This window comes from Palaemon carinicauda, chromosome 6 (assembly GCF_036898095.1).
Source record: "Palaemon carinicauda isolate YSFRI2023 chromosome 6, ASM3689809v2, whole genome shotgun sequence".
Taxonomy (NCBI): domain Eukaryota; kingdom Metazoa; phylum Arthropoda; class Malacostraca; order Decapoda; family Palaemonidae; genus Palaemon; species Palaemon carinicauda.
This window is the reverse complement of record NC_090730.1, coordinates 8,711,975-8,737,924: the sequence shown is the minus strand read 5'-3', so window position 1 is coordinate 8,737,924 and position 25,950 is coordinate 8,711,975. Positions and strand designations below refer to the sequence as shown.

Sequence of the window (25,950 nt, the reverse complement as noted above, 5' to 3'; positions counted from 1 at the left end):
TTGAAATGTCATGAAAATAGGGTAAAGTTCACATGAACGCATTATGAACACTGCATGCGTGTTGTAGCACCACTGCTCTATTGGTTTCATGCTAGCCTCGGTAGTATTTGGCCACAAAAAATGTATGTATATTCATATACAGAATTGAAATTTGTTGTTTGTATACTAAAATACTCGTATTCCAAGTTACTCGTAAACCGAGGTATTAATGTAGTCATTGCTTTCAAAACAGAAAAATCCTCAGGCCGTAAACATATGCACGAGTCTTTTAGGTACAATGGCTTCTCTGGTAAAGTTGATTTCTTTGGGACAACCACAAATTAGCACTATATAAATTCCCCTCTTCTTTATGTAGAACAGAGCTATTTAAAAAAAAGTTACATTATGAATAAATATACTGTATGTCAGGGTATGACCTGTCAAATTCTGTTATTATTATTATATTACTTGCTAAGCTACGGCTCTAGTTGGAAAAGCAGGATTCTATAAGCCCAGGGGCTCCAACAGGGAAAATAGCAGTGAGGAAAACAAATAAGGAAATACTGTAAATAAACTAAAAGAGAAGTAATTAACAATAAAAATAATACATTTTAAGAACAGTAACAATATTAAAATAATTTTTCCATGTATAAACTATGAAAAGGAAGAGAAATAAGAACAGTGTGCCTGAGTGTACACTCAAGGAAGAGAACTCTACCCCAAGACAGTGGGAGACCATGGTACAAAGACTATGACACTAGCCAATACCTGTACTAGAGAACAATGGTTTAACTTTGGAGTGTCCTTCTCCTAGAGGAGCTGCTTACCATACCTAAAGAGTCTCTTCTACCCTCACCAAAAGAAAAGTAGCCACTGAACAATTACAGTGCAGTAGTTAACCCCTTGAGCAAAGAAGAATTGTTTGGTAATCTCAAGGTTGTCAGGTGTATGAGGACAGAGGAGAATATGTAAAGAATAGGCCAGACTATTCGGTGTATGTGTAGGCAAAGGGAAAATGAGCCGTAACCAAAGAGAAGGATCCAATGTACCACTGCCTGGCCAGTCAAAAGACCCAATAACTCTCTAGCGGTAGTATCTCAACGGGTGGCTGGTGCCCTGGCCAACCTACTACCTACAACATCTAATTAAGAGCATCAGTCAGAAGGTTCTAACACTGTATTTTTCTTTCTACTTGAGACTATTCAAACCTAAGTTTCTCAAGAAGAACCGGTAGCAACTTAGCTGGTATATTTTGAACCAAAGGTTCATCCTTTTGGCAATATAAAACCTAATAACCATTTGCTGATTTTCAAATAAAGGATACTATACATTAAACAAATTTTAATTAAAATATATTTATATACATATATACATATTTTTACAAGAGCTAACAAAGTTCATAAGTGACTTAGTTTCAACATTAATAATGAATGTTTCTGTGTCTAAATGTCACAAAAATGTCAGCTTATAACATCTTTGGCAAGATTAGGATAAATTTCCATAGGAGGAACAGCTTAAATCATACATATGCACATGGAAAGTGAGACATTAAGTTATATACAATCATAGAAAAGGAAGTACAGTATTGCTATATTGTACAGTAGTGGATAAGTTTATAATTTACTTATGCCTGACTAAAATCCTTTAGCTGTAATGGAGATCTCATGTCCTATCTTTAAGTCCTTAGACGCATGTAGTATGCATTTTTTTTAAACATCAAAACAGTACTGTAGATCCAGAGATTTTACAGACACTGGTTTTATTTGGTGTGTGAATTATCAAAGAAAACTGTTTTTTTTAAGAACATTAAGCAGTATAGTTGTTGCTCTTGAGCAAATGTGATCACAGAAATATTACAAGCACTGTCAGGCAAAACTTCACTGCTAGTGTGAAACTATAAATTGTTTGGGGAGAAGCACAAAAATTAATTTCTCAACATTTGAATTTCCCTGGGAGATTGTCTTATTTTCAAAATTTGCTTGCCTGGTTTTCAGTATCCAAACAGTATTATAAAATATGCATTGTTGTACTTTATCGCATTATAAATAGTAATGGTAGAATTGAATTAATTCCTTTTCAGATCGGTGTGCAGTACTTATATATCGTAGAATTTCTACCGAGTACTGATTCACTTGTAGTATGTATGATGTCTGGTATAGACCTTTTTAATTTTGTTACTAACCTTTCATATCAGAACCAATTCATCTTAAAATTTCTATATCTACAGTTACATGATTGGGTTAACAACAGTATTTAGCAATTTAAATCACAAAACACTATCACTACTTTAATGTACTTTTTATACATGTATCACAAATCACAAGTAGTACTTTGTATTAAGTAAGACCTGCCCTGCATATACACCACTGTATACACATATTTTATAGTTCACATATCTATCAAAGATAGCACACACCCTAATAGTGGTGGCAATAAAAGAAGTAATGGTAAAAAATATTGGCTACATGCACCAGTCTTCATCACTCCTCTTAACACACAACAAAATACTTTCACCACACATATTAAGGCATACTGTACAATACTGTTAAAGCATTAAACTTCATCACAATTTCTACATAGTACAGCATTGCCTTTAAACGTTTTATTATTGTGCTAGTGAAATATTAAAGCTTTATCAATAAATATTATTAAGCTAAGTTTTTTTAGTTTAAACTGAGCATTTTTATATACACGAGTGGGATGACTTTATACGAAAGATATATGACGTCTCTTTTTGACGCTGCGCACTGTCCCATGGGGAAGCGTTGCAGTTGCACGGGAAATAGTATGATGTGGATAGTCTATAGATCCAGTAGCAGTGGCAACTCCTGCTGCTGATCGGTATTCTGGTGGTGGAGGTAAATATCTAAATGACGAAAAATGTGTTGGGAGATACCTCCGTGGCCCAGGACCTGGAACAGTTCTGGGTCTAAACCCTCCTTCTTCATCACTGCTGTAGCCATTGGCAGTTGTAGTATTATGCCCAGGATGAATAGATATAACTGTAGGTCCTGGAATTCCCAAAGGCTGATGATGGAACTGTGAAGGTGGAGGTGGGGGTGGCAATGAAGAAACATTGGGTTTTAAGGTAATTGACGTTGAATTATCGATGATAGGGGGTGGTGGTGGTGGTGGCACTTCTGTAGATGAAGCAGATGCCCCACCATCTGTAGTCGAGTTACTGGTGGTTTCTAACAGATCTCGATACTTAAAATCTTCATTTGCTGGATCATCTGATGGCTTAGATGATGATGTTGATGATGAACTTGCACAAGTTTCCCTCATGATTGATCCATTAGTTAAAACACCAAACCGAACTGGACTAGAGTATTTCATTGAAGCTCTAGGCCTACACTCGACTAAGGGTGCCTCTGTCGTTGCTGCATTTGTATCGCCATTATCCCCTCCAAACTCATTTGAACCAAATTTTGATAAGGAATTAACCCACTCCTGCACCTAAAAAAAGGAGAAAAAATAAATATAAATACCTGTGCAAAAAAATTAACTCAAAAAAAGAACCTAATGCTTCCAAATTACCCTATCATCGAGTATTGTATTTATTTCCAAGAAAAATTTCTTTGGAAATTTGCAATAACTAAGAAACCCTTTTAATGTATAACCTCTAATACCATGATGCTAAGAATCATACAGTCTTCACTGGGAAAGGGTTTGGGGCCTTCAGATCAAGTGTTGAAATATTTTGCCAAACATTTCAACTTTGATTACTTTCATTGAATTTTAATGTTAAAAACAATTGTCTTAAAGAGTAAAAATTACTGCACAAAAACTGTGTGGGTCATAAATACAGTAAATACTAAACTATTTTAACCAGGAAAGGCAAAGTTTTCTTAGTTTAACTTTTAAAGGTTCATTGTTTGAAGTTAAATGTTAGTTAAACTTATCCATTTTTTATTACCTAGAAGAATGTCATATCTTACTCGCACATAATAAATTATAACAAACTTTACCTTTATTGGTTTTCATTCGATATAATAGCTATAAAGAAATAGGACAGAACATTTGCAATTCCCAATGAAAATTGTATATCCAAAAAGCTATACTCCAATATGGAAATTCTACTACCACATTTTGTGCATTCAGCTACAGAACTAGTGTGTGTGGCACTGCCTTAGTAGTAGGCTGATAAGTATCTACAATCTGCTGAAGTGCCTTGATGTAACGCTACCTCAAAGGTCATTCATTCTCTTTACAGTTAACCAATTATTAAAAATAGAAAACATGCATCTACTATAAGTTGTAATGGTATAATAAAGTTCCACGTACCATTGCCTTAATCATTTCAATGAATCTTATCCAATATACAGTATATAAAGAATGCTTATAAGCTCCAAGCACCAGTTTTTGGTTAGAAAAAGTAGAAATGGTTCTGTGTTTGTATAGTGACAGTAGTACTGTACTAGCATATGATTATTTAAGTTTGCTTCTTGCCACTAGCTAGTGAACTACCATTTATTTAATCAGTTCAAACTTTTTTTCTTCAGAATTTCACGGGAATACATTGCAATCACACCTTTGCTAATGCTTGGTGCTCATGATATGTTTTGGTGTTGTTTGTTCTTTAAAATTTCTGCGTTAGGTCACTTCATATGCTACTTCAGTGTGGTTTAATACCTGCTTTTGAAGACCGAACTGTGTACTGTTCTGTAGTTTTAGGTATGATCCTTACTAAATGTGTTTGGTGTATAGATACAGAATGTAGCCTGATAGATGATCCTTATTCTAGATGTGTTGAGTGTTGAGATAGAGTATGTGATCTACAGAATAGGTGTGAGGAATGTAATAGCCATTCTAAGAGTGAGATTATGTCTGTTATGCAACATAAAGAGATAAGAGATAAGGATAATACAGTATTCAACAAAGAGTAAGGAATGAATGAGATAGTTTGATCTCTAATGATGAGTTGATTGCTAACATTATAATCATAAATCCTTCACCCTCTCCCAGCCCCACACTATCCCCCATTATTGTTTTCTTTCATGTCACAATCACCAACAGTTCCCCCTCCCTTTCCCAACTCCATTCCTTCACCTATTATTGTTTCCTCTCCCTTCCCGGTCTCTATCTCTGGTTCCTCCCAGGTCTGGAGGGACATTAATATCTTGAGGAAAGTGGTAGAAGTTTTATTAAGTGTATTCTGATTCCCCTACTCCACTAGTGCTAAAGGCTTTTTGCAACCCAACATCTTTTGTGAGTGTCAGTGTTCCTTCCTACATCTATTGAAGATAGGTATATATCCAGCTAAACTTACAGCTGCGACCATAACTGGAACAGCAAGATCTGGGTTTTGTGTCCTGCGTCACTTGCCCTGAGAACTGTGCTAAATTGCAAAGAGCTCATACGTTAAACCTCTCCTGCTTAGGTACAGTATTTATTCCCCCTCCTGAAACCAAGCTTATGGCCTTCATCAAGTTTCTTGATGACACACTAAAAGACGGTTTAAGCAAAAATGTCAACACATTCCTTAATTTGGTAATTAATAGAAAAGAGCATTTTTGCTTTAATCTGCGCAAGTCTTTTATGACTGAATAAAAACTGAATATCAAGCTTGATTTCCCTTCCAGCCCAATCTTTAATTTCATCTGAGCAAGTCTTTTAAGGCTAAATAGAAACTGCATTTCAATTTTGATTTTAGCCAAAAGCCATATGGGCCAGTTCACAACAAGCAGCAACAGCTCCTCCAATAAAGACTGCAAAAACTTAGACATGCCAAGACTTCAACACCAGTTATAGCTATCAAATCAAGTCTCTTATTAAATTGTCTTTCCTTTTGGCTGTGATAAAGCAAGGCTCTTTTAAAAAATCTACAATGGTTAACAATCTATCCCCATGAGTGTAAAAGCCAGCAGGCACCAGTGGAAGGCAGGTTATCACTTTTCCAGAAATGCTGGGAGTACTGTATTTAGAAGCAGAACCTTGGTTTTTGCAAGTTCTCAAGGACAACCACAGCCTCTCTCCAGTGAGGAATCCTCTTTTAGCAGGTTCTTTGATGGCCTTCCCTATGAATGTAAACAACCTAGATAAGTCACTGACTCTTTAGCCCCTGGAGGAGAACCTCTTGATAAAACATGTCATTGAAGAGCTAACTATTCCTGACCCTGACCTCTAAAACAGTCTCTGTAATAACAAAGCAAAGAAGTCAGGAGTTGGAGACCAGTAATGATAGTCTCCAATTACAAAAGGATTTTTAAGATTTATAAAGTTATGCGTGGAGACAAATTTCACTATTCTCAGAACAGTTCACAGGAAAGATTGGATCTTACCCTTAGATATGTCAGATGCTTACGTTTATGGGCACCAAATGTCTTTGTGAGTTAAAGGGGATACTGGGTTCACTGTTTATGTGAACCGCTTAAATAAAGTAAGGGTAAGCATATAAAGGGAACAAATATTAATGAGCACCTCTACGTTGTTTAAGAACAGAAATATGCTAAGGCACAAAAGGAAATTCAGAAGCCTTAAAAGAGGAATGATGTGATCACGTGGGGAAAAAATTACATTGTTTGGGGACCTGATCATGTGGAAATTTACATTGTTTAGGACCCAATTATTACACTGTTCAGGGATCTGATCATGTGGGACACAATTTACATTGTTTAGGGCACAATTATTACATTGTCCAGGGATCTGATCATGTGGGACACAATTCACATTGTTTAGGGCACCATTATTACATTGTCCAGGGATCTGATCATGTGGGACACAATTTACATTGCTTAGAGCACCATTATTACATTGTCCAGGGACCTGATCATGTGGGGCACTATTTACATTGTCTAGGGCACCATTATTACATTGTCCAGGGACCTGATCATGTGGGGCACTATTTAAATTGTCTAGGGCACAATTATTACAATGTTCAGGGACCTGATCATGTGGGGCACTATTTACATTGTTTAGGGCACAATTATAACATTGTTCAGGGCACAATTATTACATTGTCCAGGGACCTGATCATACAGGGCACAATTTACATTGTTAAGGGATGGGTCTCATGGAAAAAATAAAATTAATAACCTTATGTAGGCTAATTATGTTGGGCGCAAAGATCCAAAGAAAAAGGAAACGTATAGTGTACAAATAGTCATGAAGACACTAAACAATTCTAGAAATATTAAACATTAAATGTATAACAATGACAAAGTACTGCACTAGAATTTCCTGACTGCAGACATAAAAATGTTATTGATTACATAAACTAGACTGGTGCCTACTTACAAAATAACCAAGCTTTAATACTGCTCGGTGCTCAAAGTAATAGGACCTCCAGAATTAGCGGAATGTTTAACTTTGCCATTATGAAAGTATTAAAATATGAAATTGGAAGGGACAAAGGTCTGCATTAGATGTGTACAATGCAAACAGCAAAAAGAAAATAGTTGCATAAATATACAGACAGGCCTTTTGAACATGAGCTACAACTTTAGGTTACTAGAAAATAATAAACAAATGAATAAAATTCTAGAATACTATACAACAAGACTTAGATGTTTAGTTAACAGCTTCCTGGAACAGTTTTTCCCACTGCCACTGTTAACATAGTAATACATATTACAGTACTGTATATCAACAGTGCCAGTAACAAAAGAACTCCAGATAACACTAGTGTACCATCAGCATATGGATTTTTACACCAGATTTTATGTACACAAAGTGATATCAATGCCACTACTGTCTCACAAACGTAAAGAGGAGAAATGTAATACGAATAATGAAATCTTCCAAGCCTTCCAATTACAGGTAATCACCTTACCTAACCTTCCAATTACAGGTAATCACCTTACCTAACAAGTATGCATGTAGACAAAAATTAATACTGTTTACATTTTCTAAGATGCTTTTTATAACATACAGTAATAAGTTTATAAATTTTCTTGCCACTAAAATGATAAACAAACAAGAACTATGTTACTTGCCTGACTTGGTTCCTTATCATCCATCAGTTTTCCATTGCTAACTACTTTGATTTCTCCATCTTCTTCTTGTATGTATGCATTGTTGACATAAATTTTGTATATTGGTCGATCAGGGTCCTTTTCATCATTCTGCCGATTTTTCTTACAGCAGCAAATACATATTATTACTACTATTACGGCCAATATAATTCCACCAACACCAACTCCCACGGCTACCCAAACTCTCCAGTCATGGGCTGCACTTTTGGATTGGTCAATGTTTGTTTCATTTCCCATTGTTTGAGAGTTTCTTGGATTTGCTGAGGTGATAGTTGACATCATGACTGTCTGGATATTTGCAGGGGGCTCACTCACAGTTGACGTAGGAGGTGGATTTGTGGGTGGATCAGGTACAAATGCTGTGACCACATTTGATATTTTTCCAGTGTTGTTTGCAGAGTCAACGGCACGAATAGCAAAATACCTGTAAAAATATAGACACTTAATGATTCAAAATCCAAGCATGAATAGTAATCACAAAAATGAAACAGACAATAAACTTGGAAAAAGAAATAAAAAGTATTTTAAATTAAAACTACAAGGATAATATGACTTGGAAAAAATACTAAGCATAAGATACTGTGTTATGTAATGTACAGTATATGATAAACAAAATAAATCTAATCTTCAACAAGCAAGAGAGAATAGGCAAAGTCCATATTAGTAGAATAAATTCAAAACTGAGACCTCATAAGAGTGAAAGGTACTGGGTAAAATGATGATGTAAACACATGTACAGTGCTTTAAAGTATTTTAAACAAGTATTATTATTATTATTATTATTATTATTATTATTATTATTATTATTATTATTATTATTATTATTATTATTATTTTCTTATAAGGAGGAAGGTTTATTAAGTCCTTACCATCTTAGGTTAGTGAAGGGAAGTTCAGTCAAACAGTACTGAGGTGTTCCATAGACAGATGGTGTCTTTGTTGGTGCTCTTAAATCATCAGTGATGCAGTACACAGAAATAGTTGAGGTGTTGAACTTCTCCTCACTTAATGCACTTCTCTCAGTGTACATTTTAAGTTCATATAGCCAAGCTGTAAATACAGAGGAATATATTTAATGGTAAACCTTTAAGTTAGTGACCTATAAAATGCTTCTATTAAGTTTCCCGTGCACAAATAATTAACATATGATCAAATTGTACTCTCACAGGAAGAATAAGAACAATAGGTCAATGTCATCAGTGTAATCTACTGTATAATATCAGAAGGCTTTATCAAGAATAAATTTATTTTCTTCTTATAATTAAAAGGGGTTTTGTTTATATCATGTTTGAAATCCAATTACAAACAATATGATTGACAATAAACACTTAAGCATACAGTATTAGCAAGGAAATTGTTTATTCTGTTCATCAAAAACTACTAAAAATAAGGAAAATTCTATAAGCAAAGTTGCTTATAAATATACACTTAAATTTCTCCTGAAAGTTTATAAGAATAACTCAATGCTACTTCAATGGATAATTATTTTATCACATTCTTTCAAAATTAATATTACTTATTTTCTTTTCTTCTTTCAGAAACATGAAGAATAGACACATAATGACAGATTTGTGGGCCAATGATTTCAAGACTGGCTAAATAGAAAGCCAGCAGAAGTTTCTCCACAGGTCTACCAATAAAAAAAAAAACCACACACTAACAATGATCTGTCCTTAAACCATCACTTGAGATTTGCAAGAATTAATAAGATTTATGAATAGTATACAGATAATTAAAAACTAATACAGTGCTGAAGCTAATGCAACCACTATACAAACCTGATCCTTGATCAAGATCTCCACCAGGGGCCGACCAAGTCAGGTTGACTGTGGTGTCATGAATGAATGTAACTGTTAAGTCTGTGATTCGTGATGGAGGGGTTAAATCTTCAGATGTCACCCTCAACACAGTAACTGAGACCACTGCACTTGTGACTTCAAACTGCCCAGCACTCACTGGTACTACACGCCCATCTTGAAGAATAGGAAAGAGCACAGACAATTAGACGTACTACAGTAATGCAAAAAATTATGAAATTGTTGTCCTTTTATTCCTCCTACAAACAAAAAGAATTAATTGATGCAGAAACTAAATGTTCTTGATAAACTAATTAATTGTACATAATGAACAACCAGAATTTCAATGGAATCTATTTTGTTTTTAGTAAATCATTTACCTCGTCTTCTTGGTGTCAACACTGAAGCAGCTCCTTGATTATCTGTGGCTGATGCACTAAGTGCATATCTACCCTCACCAGGCAGCCATGTGACATACCTTGTGTATATTCCATCATGGTTTCTTACATCAGGTTCTGTTTAAAAAAAAATTGTACCACTTCAAAGATTATGCACACAAAATGGTGGCGTGTTTCACATCATTACTCCTAAGTCACATGATATAGTATTTGTCAAAGGATTACTCACTAATATAAATGGTTAGTTAATGTTTTAAATCATCCTAACACATTTCATGCAATAACTAGAAAATACCAAAGAACTTATTACTTCTTATTTTTTACATGAATTCCTACAGCAGTGGCGATAATATCATGATGCAAAGACTTAACCTATTTTTCGAAGTATTTTGCATTTCACATTCATATATACAGTCATGTATGTCATGCAACAAGTAGTTTCATTTACAGTTCATTAAAACTGGTAATGAAACCATAAGAGAAACTACAACAAAATTAATATGATGTATTGTACAATACTCTGGATTTTGATCAAGGTAATACAATATTTGAGATCTCTTTTAAACATGATTTTTTGATAGACATATAATTTTGAAAACCTTGCTTTCACCTAATCAAAAGTTATTATGTTAATGGAAAGTAATACTATAAAGATTCAAAGAAACAATTTAAATCATTACCTGCATTTCCATTATCTAAAAGCTGAAGTGTCATATCAGTGGATCCATCTTGACTCAAGTGACTTACTGTCAACATAACCTTTGCTCCCACTACTGGCTGGCCATCCCGAATCACACTAGCCCAGACGATCAAGGGCTGTGAACCAGGTTCTAGGGGCGCATGATTTTCATTGTTGGTATATAGGTCAATTTCAACTGCTGCTTTATTTCTTTTTCTCTCATAGGCATCCACAACAACAGTGAAAGGGAACTCGATGGAACTTGACAAGAACTTTAGCGTATATACCAATGATCCCACTTGTTTATTAATTATGGCCCAAAAGCGCTGATTAGTATCACGGATGACGTCAATTTCATTGCCGGAACGGTCCACAACTTTTATCACCTAGAATTAGAAAAAAATTAATATTCATACTGTTGAAATGCTTCATATTTCCTAAAGCAATATTATATGAGTTAATGAAAATATATACCCTACTGAGCTAGTGTACAGTACACTAATCCACAGACAATATTCTTATTGAATAGTTGTAGATTTTTTATTATTTTCAAATATCTGAAATTCAACAAAGCACTAGCAGCTCTATAAAAAATTCCTAATCACTGTAGGCCAATAACTGGAATAAACATACAAATATGTTGATCCCTACCTTAGAGAAAGTTCTAAATTAAAATGTAAACTCACTTTTGCTTGATATTGTGTTGTTATAACAATGAGTTGTTGACCTGATCCTGGAAGGCTTAATTGACCTGTCACTGTGCTGTAAGGACCTTCTCTTTCCACTTTCCTTCGAGTGACTTGAATGACTGAGCTAGCCACCTGAATTTGAAGAATAAATTAATGGCTAACATGAGCATACACATTAAATAAATTGTAGAAAGATCTTCCTAATTGGGTAGTTGAATCGGTAGAACTTCAAAAGTTCAAAGTTGCAGCAAATATTTTCTTTATGATGAGCAGGCGGAAAAAAAGTCTTATAGTTTATATATGAAAGATCTGTTTTAATGTTGTTACTGTTCTTAAAATATTCCAATGGTTCATTACTTCTCGTATAGTTTATTTATTTCCTTATTTCCTTTCCTTACTGGGTTATTTTCCCTTGTTGGAGCCCTTGGGTATAAGGCATCCTTCTTTTCCAGCTAGGGTTGTAGCTTAGCTAGTACAGTAATAATTATAATATGCAAATTTCTGTGGAAGTTATTAAAGGCAACTTACTTGAGCACTTGATTCTTAAAATGGAAAAATTCCAAACAAAAAGGAAAATAGTATGTTTAATAAAGCTCTTCTATGAAAGGAAACATACCCTGAACAATGTAGGACTTCCTGGCACTGACATAGCTGTATTTGTTGCGGCAGTAAGACTTAGTGCAGCTTTGTGCTCATTTTTATTCTCCTTTTCTGGATCTGTAGGTTTGACAGATAACCCAGGCAAGACCCAGGATCCTCCTGACTGAGCAAGCTGGTCAAACACTGGATTGGAATTCGGACAAAGTGCCACTGTATGGATGAATAAATTGGATTCTTCCGCAATATTGACAGCTTGTGGAGGCACGGTTGGGGAGCAAGCTGCAAGAAGGAGAACCCCTGCTCCAGCTTCCACCCCTCCCCCTTCAAGCATCTGAAAATGAAAATTAACATGAAGAATACACAATAGTTAGTTAGAGGCAATCTATGAAGTTTTTATAACTGTTTAAAACTGCTGAATAAAATACAACATAGCAACATAAACTTGCTGGTTTATAGATCATTATCATGGACATCAAAAGCAACAGATAGAACTATGATTAATATTTTGGAAACCAAGAAGCTAAGGATAGAGTTATGATTAATATTCTGGAAACCAAGAAGCAAAGGATAGAGCTATGATTAATATTCTGGAAACCAAGAAGCAAAGGATAGAACTATGATTAATATTCTGGAAACCAAGAAGCAATGGATAGAACTATGATTAATATTCTGGAAACCAAGAAGCAATGGATAGTTTTATAATTGATATTCTGGAAACCACGAAAATAAGGATAAAACTATGATTAATATTCTGGAAACCAAGAAGCAAAGGATAGAATCATGATAAAAATTCTGGAAACCAAGAAGCGAAGGATAGAACTATGATTAATATTCTGGAAACCAAGGAGGACAATAAGGTAATGTCAAAGCAAATTTAACTTACCTTGGCAGCCTCAGTCAATACACATTCCAGGCAATATTTTCCACCATACACACCATCTTCTACTTCATCAGCTGATGGAAGGAGCGTGAGTTTATCTTCCAGTTCAGCAGCTGTTGTTGGGGCTGGTAAGATGGGGCCAAGAGTCAATGGATACGATGCATTATTGTAAGCTGCCACAACACCAACCTTAACCTCCTTTCCAAGACCCCACAACCATCGTAAAATACCCCCTCGAAGGTCATCCATATTAACCTGTAAGGAAGAACGATAAAGAATAATTCTTGAAACGTTTGTTGATTGGCCTAAAAAGTACTCTTGAGTGTTGAGAAATAAATAATTATTTTGAATTTTATTCTAAACAATATTAGTGTGCAATCTTTATTTCATCTATACCTGATTAACAGCATGTTCTGAAAGGTCAAGCGCGAGTACAACGGCATTTGATGCTGGAGACAAAAATATAAGGTCTGGAAGCGCAGGAGGTGGAACAGTTGGAGTCGTGTGGTTCTTCGTAAAATACAGATCATGTGGCCCATCTCCAAATCTAAAATTAAATTCAGATAAGATTCCAGAATAAATAATCAATAATAAAGTAAAGAATGAATAAATGATGAGTTGTAATACAGTACCATACATTATGTAGCAAAACTGATAAACAAAAATATTAAAGATTGCTTCTAACCTTCCTTCAAATAGGGGATAGGACAATATGTCCTCAAGTTCTGGATTAATAAAATCTTGTTTGAAATCATGATTCAAAGGAGGTGATGGTGTAGTGGCAATATGAGCAGTGACTAAACTTGGTCGAAGAGGAGAACTGGTGGATCCATCACTCGTCCCTGAAGTGCCTCTTTTTCTTCTTGGCTTCTGAAAAAACTGAGCAACGTGTTCATCCTCTGTTGAAGATGAACTATTTCCTTCGATAACAGACGACCCATTTACAAAAAGATGAGTCCTCACGTCCTCAAGATACAAAGTTTCTGTCGCATTTATGATTTGTAATTCGACAGTTTCATTGACAGTACTTGCTGAGGAGTTGCTTTCTATATCAACATACTCAACACTAGTGGCACTGACATCTTCATTGCTGATGTTAACATAACTGGCATTGGTGGGTGGCACTTTTGTGGTATTCAGACCTTCAATGACAGTGGTCTGGGCTTTTTCTTTCCTATGATTAACTTTCTTTGAGAAGTCGGGATGCTTATTCATGACGTCCCAAACGCTGTCTGCCCCACACAGAAGATTGTGGGGCGTGGGAGCATCTGGGTCATGATTACTTGAATCACAAAACCCCCACATCTGTTGAAATAAAAAAAAAATTATATTCTTCATAGTGACAAAATTCTTAATATCACTACCATCATTAATTATCTTGATGCACCTGTAATAATGTCTGTGAATATACATGGCAAATAATGATGTTAGTCAAATAAACATAATACTGTACAGTTATCTTTTTGAATATGCAAGGCAAAAACATATTCTCGAGTCTAAAACAACAATTTAAATATTATGACATTAAACTCATCAAAAAGCCTATATTACCTCTGGAAGATTAACTCGATACATGAGAGACGTATTAACGTGTGACGACGTGTCGGGTATCCAGTGACAATCCTTTAATTCTTCTGTTGCATTACATTCACTCGATCTGAAAATTTGAGAATAGTTAGGATTCACAGACATATGATCATATATTACAACTTGTTTATAAGATATACAATAAAGATTTATTACTATTATTGTTATCATTACAACTAGCTACAGTACGCTACAACCCTGGCTAAAAAAGTTTGTTAATAGCCATAGAGCTCCAACAGGGAAAGTAGCCCAGTAAGGAAAGAAAATAAATAAACCATACATGAGCAGTAATGAATGAAATATAAAATATTTTAAGATCTTTCATACGTAAGCTAAGAAAAGATGAACAGTGACTCGTATAAAACATTTGCAATTCATTTAGCATATTAATAAATATACAGCCCTTACAAATAAAATAAAGAGGTATATTTGTATGTAAACATAATTGAGGAAGAAGCATACATTGATGCTAAATACTGTACACACATTTCTCCCCAAGCGAGCCATCCTCATTTGAAACTTGCAATCTACAAATTCACAGATAAAAGATATTTTCTTTAATTTTAGGGTATTTAAATGTCCCTTTAGATTAATGTACCTATTTCTTTCCTAGTATATTTAATTTTCAACATTCAATAGTATCAAAAGCCCTTCTTTAGATTGGTTTTTAGAACAATGGAAATGTATATATATATATATATATATATATATATATATATATATATATATATATATATATATATATATATATATATATATATATATATATATATATATATATTATTATTATTATTATTATTATTATTATTATTATTATTATTATTATTATTATTATTGTTGTTGTTGTTGTTGTTGTTGTTGTTGTTGTTGTTACAAGCCAAGCTATAAACCTAGTTGGAAAAGCAAGATGCTATAAGTCCAAGGACTCCAACAGGGAAAAATAGCCCAGTGAAGAAAGGAAATAAGGAAATAAATAAGCTACAAGAGAAGTAATAAATAATCAAAACAAAATATTATAAGAACAGTAACAAAATTAAATTAGATCTTTTATATAAAAACTATAAAAACTTCAAAACAGGGAAGAGCAAGAGAAATAAGATAAAACAGCGTACCTGAGTGCACCTTCAAGCAAGAGAACTCTAATTCAAGACAATGGAAGGCCATGGTACAGAGGCTATGGCACTACTCAAGACTAGAAAACAATGATTTCATTTTGGTGTCCTTTAGTTCTAAGATATTGATTAAGAAAAAAAAAAAAAAAACAATAAAGTAGGAATACTCGAGAAAGTCATATGTTTTACCCTTTACTGACCTTAAAATATTTTATATTTTTTATTCATTATTTCTCAGACATAGTTTATTAATTTCCTTTCCTTACTAGGATATTTTCTCTGTTGGAGCCCTAAGGCCTGTAGCATCCTGCTTTTCCAACTAGAGTTGTAGCCTAGCTAGTATAATATCAATAATATTAAAATAGTGTTATTCTCTTTTACTTGAAACAATGAAATCCTGAAAAAAAAAACACTTTTTATACAGTGGTTCTTGGATTCTATATAATACGAGAAAGTTTTGAAAATTAGTCACGTAAAGAGCATTTGAAGTAATGTAATCTATTGTATGATTTTACACATCAGCCAAGCATATTATGGAATTAAGCTTTATTTATTCAATGATATTTATTTCTTAGACTTGAAACAAATACCATGAAATCCATAAATGAATATAGACAGAATCAAATCGGCACAAGTTTAGCTAACATAAAAATATTGTACTTTGATTTTAAAAGAATCAAAATGGTAGTAAAATATGGAGTACTTTTTATCTTGGCAGAACATGAAACAGAACATGAAACAGAACAATTTTTAACTGGAAAACTTTTAAAAATCATAAAATACTACTGTACTTTGATCTTATAGAATCAAGATGCTATTAAAATATGAACTACTTTTTCTCCTCTTGGCAGAACATGAAACAGAACAATTTTTAACTAGAAACTTTAAAAAACATAAAATACTACTGTACTTTGATTTTATAGGATCAAGATGGTAGTAAAATATGGAATATTTTTTTCTCTTGGCATGAAACAGAACAAGTTTTAACTGCAATGCAGTTTTAAAGGAAAAGGCTCAACACAATCTACATCCTAATCACCCTATTTCTACAGCCTTAATAGGCTTCTGGGTCTTTAATGTTATGCTAATAACACTCGCTCCGGAGGTGAGAATGAAGGATGAAAAAAAGACGAATACGTTTTAGTGAAAAATAAGATACAATTTTGTTATGAGGGGAAATAAAATGGATAAAAAAAAATTAAAAATGAATTGGGAAATTATATAATTGTCATAGTTACAATTATAGCAAATTAAGGCGTTGTAATTCATGAAATTAAAAGACAACCAAAAATTATAAAAAATAGCTTTATGAGTAAAAATAAGATAAATAAAAAATTAAAATGAATTGGCAAATTATATAATTGTGAGTTACAATTATAGCAAATTAAGGCGTTGTAACTCATGAAATATATAAAAAATAACTTTATGAGTGAAAATAATAAAATGAATAAACAATTAAAAGTTATTTGGTAAATTATAAAATTGTATAGTATTACAGTAGTTACAATTATAGCAAATTACGGCGTTGTAACTCATTATATAAAAAGACATCCAGGAAATATATAAAATATAGCTTACATAAACACATTTATATAAATGGAATTCCATGAAATTCATGCATGTTGCTAAACATATTTATATAAAAGGAATTACATGAAACACATTTATATAAAGGAATTACATGAAACACATTTATATAAAAGGAATTACATGAAACACATTTATATAAAAGGAATTACACGCAATTCATGCATGTTGCTCAACCTAATACACAGTAAACTGTACTTTATAAAAACCATTCTCTAACGGGGCAATTTACAATGGAAATGCAGATCTTGTCCCATTTTTTTAGCACCAACACATCTCACGTGGAAAGAAAAAAATGACAGCTTTAGACATGGGTGAAGATAGAGTCCTGGGAGAGAGAGAGAGAGAGAGAGAGAGAGAGAGAGAGAGAGAGAGAGAGAGGAGGGGGGGGGACAGCTTAAGACATGGGTGAAGATAGAGTCCTGTGAGAGAGAGAGAGAGAGAGAGAGAGAGAGAGAGAGAGAGAGAGAGAGAGAGAGAGAGAGAGAGAGAGACTGTCTTAGTGGTAACGAACGATTAGGAACTTATATCAAAAGATTTAACAAATTCATGTACTGCCTCCTTTATGGTTTGTAGCTTTCGGAAACTCTCTCTCTCTCTCTCTCTCTCTCTCTCTCTCTCTCTCTCTCTCTCTCTCTCTCTCTCTCTCTCTCTCTCTCTTAAAATTTTTATCAAAGGAAATTTAATAAAATCATGTACTGCCTACTTTATCTTTAGTAACACTTAAAAACTCTCTCTCTCTCTCTCTCTCTCTCTCTCTCTCTCTCTCTCTCTCTCTCTCTCTCTCGGCATTAAGGGGCCGACTGATTGAGAGAGGGAAGATGTGGCTCTTCCTGTAAAAGTGCAAGAATTGTGCTCGTTTCTTCTTCACTATCCTCTAAGGAATCATCTTCTTCTTTTTCTTTTTTTTTTCTTTTGTAAAGCACAAAAAATACAGCATTACTCGAGAAAGCCTTGGGTGAATTTCCTTGGATTCTTAACATATTTTTAATGCATTATCAATCTGCTCTTTTTTTCCGGGTTGCAGATGACTTCGGTTTTCTCAAAGAAATGATTTCAAATTAAATTATTTCACCCGAATGAATCTATCAATTACTAGAATTTTTGTTTGTTTTTTTTCCAAATATAAAATATTATTATTTTTTTTTTTTTACCTTTCTTTGTAAATAAGCATAGTATTACATGCTCTTATCTATTTTTCGAAAAAAAAAAGAATAAAGAGACTTGTTTTACATCTATCATTCCTATTATATAGCAAAACAAGAGGAAGAGAATTAAGATAAAATAGTGTGCACGAGTGTACCCTCAAGCACGAGAACTCTAACACAAGACAATGGAAGGCCATGGTACAGAGGCTATGGCACTACCGAAGAATAAAGAACAATGGTTTGATTTTGGAGTGTCCTTCCCCAAGAAGAGCTGCTTACCATAGCTAAAGAGTCTCTCCTACCATTACCAAGATGAAAGTAGCCACTGAACATTTAAATTGCAGTTGTTATTGCTATGCTAAGCTTCCCTTTTGTCATAGAGTATCTATGATAACCAAAACAAGTATCTTAATTTAATATGCTGATATTTTTTTTCAAAACTTTGGCTTCAGAGGCCTATACCTCTACCATACACTGCTTCCTACCTTTCTTATCCATCTCGCATTTTACTTTCAACAGTATTAAACTTTTACACAATTTTCTATAAATTAACATATCTTCTAAAATTATGTACTTTTTTTTTAATCAATTTAATTTTTCCAACAATATTTCCTTACTAGTGTATGCAACCTGCAAAAAAAATGACATATAAAAATTTAGATAGATATGCACACACATGCAAACAGATCCCCCTCTCACCAGGGTATGACTACTCCCTCTCTCCCAAAACCGAGAGACGGGGAGAGCTCAGTGTGACCGTAAGGAAATATATATATATATATATATATACATATATATATATATACATATATCTATATATATATATATATATATATAATATATATATATATACATATATCTATATATATATATATATATATATATATAAATATATATATATATATATATATATAGACACACACTCAGACACTTCCTTATATACTAGTAGAGACTCCATCAGGGGTCTTAAAAATCACCCCCTACCCCTCCTCGCTCCCCCCCCCCCCCCCACCTCACTCTCTCCTCCTTCTGTTTCTGCATCTTGACTCCATCTTCTAATTCCTCCCGACATCCAGAACCAGCATCATAACTCCTTAATCCGGATCGTAAATTTCCCTGGTAATGTCTCCTTCTTCTTCGCCGCCACCAGGAGCCACCAGTAGCAACAGCTACCAGCTACCAGCTCCCCCCCCCCCCCCCCGCCATCCTTATTTTCGAGTTAGTATCATATTCCAATTTCTCTGCCCAGCTCGCAGCCCTGACTTGCATTCCAAACTATTCCGTCTCACAGTTGTCTCACAGACGTCTCTCTAATCAAGTTATATAAAAGGGGGAAAAGGGGAAATAAGGGAAACAAAGGGGAAAACAGGACGAGATTATTTCATTTCAGATCTTGGAACATTTGCAGGTCTGGAATCTTCATTTTTACAGGCTTTGTTATACGAGGACAATTTGACAATCCTAGCTTTTTTTTCGAAAATGTGTTTTATGCGATATATCGAGAGAGAGAGAGAGAGAGAGAGAGAGAGAGAGAGAGAGAGAGACTCAAGGATTTTGGATGTCTCACAAACTCTTTAGCCCATCCGCGGAGACTCCAATTGTTCTTTGGTAGATCGATTTACTTTAAACATTTAGAGAGTTCTTATGATCTTGTCTAACTTATTCTTGAACTCGTTTACCGTGTTACTGAGAGAGAGAGAGAGAGAGAGAGAGAGAGAGAGAGAGAGAGAGAATCTACGTGCTATGTACAGTATTCCTATCATATAGAACTGACCAAACTATATGCAATGGAGAACTGAAAGAGTTGCGAGAAAGTCATTTCCCTATTGTGTAGATGAAGAGTCTGAAATACTAACTGCCTCAATTGGCATTTTCTTTACACTCAAATTTACGCGCTGGGAAACGATACCTTTCGAGTAAACATAATATGATATAAAAAAGCTTTTTATTCATAACAAAAAGCAAGTAGGTTTAACTTTAACCCTGTATTGTCCATCGTACATCAATTTAACAGCTTTCTCGTTATACTGTAGCTTCCATTTAATTATCATCATCATCATCTCCTCCCACGCCTATTGACATAAAGGGCTTCGGTTAGATTTCGCCAGTCGTCTCTAGCTTGAGCTTTTAAAATCAATACTTCTCCCTTCACCATCTCCCACTATACGCTTTTTAGTCCTCAGCCATGTAGGCCTTGGTCTTCCAACTCTTCTAGTGCCTTGTGGAGCCTAGCTGAACGTTTGATGAACTAATCTCTCTTGGGAGAAGGAAGAGCATGCTTAAACCATCTCCATCTACCCCTCACCATGATCTCATCCACATATGGCACTCGAATAATCTCTCTTATAGTTTCATTTCTAGTCATGTCCTGCCACTTAACTCCCAATAGTCTTCTGAGGGTTTTTTTTTCTCAAATCTATCTAAGTCCACCAATCTCCTTATATTTCTCAGCTGAGCTACTGGTTAAAGGTTTCCCTGATTCACCCTACTACGCCCTTGAGCTCAAATCCTTACCCTATCTTTGGCTCCCAGCGCCCCTTCGTGGGTGCCGTGGTGCACGTCGTGGGCACAGGGGCATCGTCAATGGAATGCACTGCAGGGTACTTAGGATGGGACTCGTACCCCCTTTCTTCAAATACCCCCCATCGGTATCTTGCCCAAGATCCTAGTAAAGAGCGACCTGTGGAAGAATGAATTAGATTAATCATTTAGAAAATAAGTGAATAATTCTTGATGAATTCTTTTGTTTTTCATTAGTATAAAGAAGCAGGTGAAATAAGCGAGACTGTTATTCATTTTAAAACTATGTCCGTTCCAATTAAAATAAGGGCAAAGTTTAATTGCACTAGTCAAATAGGAAGGGGAAAACTCTAAAGTTATTGCATGGTTTATATCAAAACAGAAATACATACATACATATATATATACACACATACATACATACATACATAGATAGATATATATATATATATATATATATGTATATATATATATATATATGTGTGTGTGTGTATATATATATATATATATATATACATTGCTTAAATATTTATTGAAACATTTATCATTTCATGAAACTAAATACACATTTACATTACACTTCAAATAAGTATGAAACATTCACAGTAATTATTACGAAATGATATCAACAATGAAAATACAAATGCTTTTCTATAATAAAATATACAATGATTTTCCAGCAAAGGATTACTTGAAATTCCAGGAATAGTAATATGTATGAAAATTTCCGGTACAACTATTCGAATGAATTATTTCAATAAAATAAAACTATATTGAATCATTAACATGTATCTTTATCACGCATTATACAATACAATATCAAGAACAAAGGATCTGCTGTTTCAAATTTTTTTCTTTCACTTATACTCAACCTGCACAATTTCACAGCCATCAAGTTCCAACAATCCATTGCAGATAGCTCGAGTCCTTTTTTACCCAATCTTTTGCACACATCCAGGTACCTTCCTTGTTTCACCTGTTATCTATCTATCAATCTGTGCATATGTAAATACACATATACATACATACATACACACACACACACACATATATATATATATATATATATTAATATATACATGTATGTATATATACATACACTAATATATATATATATATATATATATGTAGTGTATATATACATACATACATGAATATATTATGCATTTATTTATATATGTATATATATATATATATATATATAATGAATACAGTTCTTTATTTGCAATCATGTATATACGGCTGTAGGTCTCATCAGATTAAAGCACGAAGTCCTTACCTAAAGTATCCATCTCTTTCGAATCCAAATCCACGAGAACATCAGGATCCAGTGAAATATACTGTCCAGGACGCCCACAGCCTTCAGGTTGGGATACACTCACGCCCATGCTGCCTTCAGGGCCCCACGCCCACTCGGGAGTTGACTCACCTGAAAATGATGTTAAATTAGTAAAATCAAATTTTATGTCAAGAAATAAAACCGATTACTATACTCCTTTTTTTTCAATGAGGGGCATTGGCTTAGACTAGCAGGGGTGTCCTTCTAGCCCGGAAAAGTTTCCTACTAGCTAATTGGTTAGAATTATTTTGTCCAACCAATCAGCTAATGGGAAACTTTTGCGGATTGGTTAGAATTATTTTGTCCGACCAATCAGCTAATGGGACACTTTTGCGGATTGGTTAGAATGATTTTGTCCAACCAATCAGCTAATGGGAAACTGTTGCGGATTGGTTAGAATTATTTTGTCCGACCAATCAGCTAATGGGACACTTTTGCGGATTGGTTAGAATGATTTTGTCCAACCAATCAGCTAATAGGAAACTGTTGCGGATTGGTTAGAATTATTTTGTCCGACCAATCAGCTAATGGGACACTTTTGCAGATTGGTTAGAATTATTTTGTCCAACCAATCAGCTAATGGGACACTTTTGCAGATTGGTTAGAATTATTTTGTCCAACCAATCAGCTAATGGGACACTTTTGCGGATTGGTTAGAATTATTTTGTCCAACCAATCAGCTAATGGGACACTTTTGCGGATTGGTTAGAATGATTTTGTCCAACCAACCAGCTAATGGGACACTTTTGCGGATTGGTTAGAATGATTTTGTCCAACCAATCAGCTAATGGGAAACTGTTGCGGATTGGTTAGAATGATTTTGTCCAACCAATCAGCTAATGGGAAACTTTTGCAGATTGGTTAGAATTATTTTGTCCAACCAATCAGCTAATGGGACACTTTTGCGGATTGGTTAGAATTATTTTGTCCAACCAATCAGCTAATGGGACACTTTTGCGGATTGGTTAGAATGATTTTGTCCAACCAATCAGCTAATGGGAAACTTTTGCGGATTGGTTAGAATTATTTTGTCCGACCAATCAGCTAATGGGACACTTTTGCGGATTGGTTAGAATGATTTTGTCCAACCAATCAGCTAATGGGAAACTGTTGCGGATTGGTTAGAATTATTTTGTCCGACCAATCAGCTAATGGGACACTTTTGCGGATTGGTTAGAATGATTTTGTCCAACCAATCAGCTAATGGGAAACTGTTGCGGATTGGTTAGAATTATTTTGTCCGACCAATCAGCTAATGGGACACTTTTGCGGATTGGTTAGAATTATTTTGTCCAACCAATCAGCTAATGGGACACTTTTGCAGATTGGTTAGAATTATTTTGTCCAACCAATCAGCTAATGGGACACTTTTGCGGATTGGTTAGAATTATTTTGTCCAACCAATCAGCTAATGGGACACTTTTGCGGATTGGTTAGAATGATTTTGTCCAACCAATCAGCTAATGGGACACTTTTGCGGATTGGTTAGAATGATTTTGTCCAACCAATCAGCTAATGGGAAACTGTTGCGGATTGGTTAGAATGATTTTGTCCAACCAATCAGCTAATGGGAAACTTTTGCAGATTGGTTAGAATTATTTTGTCCAACCAATCAGCTAATGGGATACTTTTGCGGATTGGTTAGAATTATTTTGTCCAACCAATCAGCTAATGGGACACTTTTGCGGATTGGTTAGAATGATTTTGTCCAACCAATCAGCTAATGGGAAACTGTTGCGGATTGGTTAGAATGATTTTGTCCAACCAATCAGCTAATGGGAAACTTTTGCAGATTGGTTAGAATTATTTTGTCCAACCAATCCGCTGGCAGGAAAATGTTCCGAGCTAAAAGGGCACCCCCTGAGAGTCGGTGCAAATGCACCTCATAAAAAAAAATAATATATATAGCTGTAGTGATAATGCCAATCGCAACTGGGATATTATTATTAAATACGTCCTCCACTTAGAGAAGGTTACAGTTTTGAGCATTTCACTAAAAGGTTAAAACTATCATTTTTCAGAGAACTGTCAACTCTAGAAACTATATCTATAGAACAGAAGAACAATAAAAAAAAGTCATAATCAATAAAAAATAAAATACCTAAGTAATGGAATTTATGGCATAAATTTGCATCAAACAATAAAAATTGAATGAATAAATAAATTTTATCATGAGAATTTTCCAAATTATATTTACAGATCAGAAGAAGAAAGTCATAAACAGTCGAAGTAAAATATCTCAGTAATGGAAGTAATGACATAAAAATGTATTAAACCAGAAATAAAAAAAAAAATAATAAAATGTTACCGTGAGTCACTAAGAGATCGGCAGTTGTCCACTTTTCCCAAGTGGCTTTCCTGGTCGGGCTGATAGAACAAGCCCGAGACAAAGCCGTCGGTACAACGACACCAACATCCCCGAGATGGACATGACCGTGGGTAGCACGCCACAGTTGACTTGAAAACGACCCTAGGGCTTCCTGCGGGAGAAAGAAAAATAAAATAACCATTAGTTTACGTAATAAGGCATTACAGCGAAAACAAACAAGTCATATTCGAGGGACTTGCCTCTCACTGCCCAACAGACGACGCTTTGGTAATTAATGATACACTCAATAGATGGCGTTGCAGTGAATAATGGCAGAGATGGTTTGACCTTTTCCTTTCAACCTTATAATCTGTGCAACATTAAGCCTACTAATGGTAGAATGGTGTCTCCAAATTATAAAAGAGGTATTACCTAAGCATGAGATTCGTTTTCTCCCGAGTGGTATTTATTCTGTGGAGACTGGATTTATAACTTCCCTAATGGAGTAGAGGAGTATCACATGTCAATTTAATTAATCTTCTGAAGGGTCTAGACAAAAAAAATTATCCTTGTTCTCGGTACTACTACTACTACTACTACTACTACTACTACTACTACTACTACTACAAATACTAATACTACTACTACTACAATAATAATAATAATAATAAATAATAATAATAATAATAATAATAATAATAATAATAATCAAGTAGAGTACAGCAATGAAAATATGACACAAGCATGAAAATCGAGAAATAAATCATAATAATAAAAAATAAGAATGAACTTAAGCCTAAAGACTACAGCATACCTGTGTAATTAAAGTTTAAATGGATACAGTTTCCTGTATTGGGGCAAAAAAAAAAAACAATAATAAAACGCTTTACATAATCCATGTAATCTTTTTTAAATAAAAATGTGCAGTAATTGTAGCTATGATCCTTATAACAGTACCACATTTCAAGAATTATTAAAACTAAGAAAATTATTATAACCTATTTTACTGTTAATCTAATGTACCTGTTTTAGTGCATTTTATTATCATAATATTATCATAGTTCCAAGCAGCGTAAGTGAGTCCTGCTCAAATTTGATAGCTTCTTTGGTCGCTGCAACCTCACCATCCTTGTGAGCTAAGGATGAGGGGTTTGGGGGAGCCTATAGGTCTATCTGCTGAGTCATCAGTAGCCATTGCCTGGCCCTCCTCGGTCCTAGCTTGGATGAAGAGGGGGCTTGGGCGCTAATCGTATGTATATATGGTCAGTCTCTAGGGCCTTGTCCTGCTTGACAGGACAATGTTACTGACTCTTGCCTCAGCCATTCATGAGCGGCCTTTAAACCTTTAAAGGAAG

The 25,950-nt window shown here is 34.5% G+C and overlaps 1 protein-coding gene across 1 annotated transcript in view; it reads right to left on the bottom strand.

The window, feature by feature from the left end:
* Nucleotides 1–1,374: 1,374 nt before the first annotated feature.
* LOC137642417 (calcium-activated chloride channel regulator 1-like) overlaps nt 1,375–25,950 on the bottom strand; it is a 347,063-nt gene continuing 322,487 nt past the window's right edge. The window contains exons 2-16 of the mRNA XM_068374969.1: nt 24,596–24,767; nt 22,228–22,377; nt 20,943–21,108; nt 14,546–14,651; nt 13,680–14,299; nt 13,391–13,541; nt 12,998–13,249; nt 12,131–12,445; nt 11,512–11,646; nt 10,827–11,211; nt 10,129–10,263; nt 9,731–9,925; nt 8,822–9,002; nt 7,914–8,376; nt 1,375–3,435 (exon numbers count right to left, since the gene is read on the bottom strand). Coding sequence (XP_068231070.1) covers nt 2,686–3,435; nt 7,914–8,376; nt 8,822–9,002; nt 9,731–9,925; nt 10,129–10,263; nt 10,827–11,211; nt 11,512–11,646; nt 12,131–12,445; nt 12,998–13,249; nt 13,391–13,541; nt 13,680–14,299; nt 14,546–14,651; nt 20,943–21,108; nt 22,228–22,377; nt 24,596–24,767 — 4,176 coding nt within the window. The 3' untranslated portion in view covers nt 1,375–2,685. The remainder of the gene's footprint in view (nt 3,436–7,913; nt 8,377–8,821; nt 9,003–9,730; nt 9,926–10,128; nt 10,264–10,826; nt 11,212–11,511; nt 11,647–12,130; nt 12,446–12,997; nt 13,250–13,390; nt 13,542–13,679; nt 14,300–14,545; nt 14,652–20,942; nt 21,109–22,227; nt 22,378–24,595; nt 24,768–25,950) is intronic.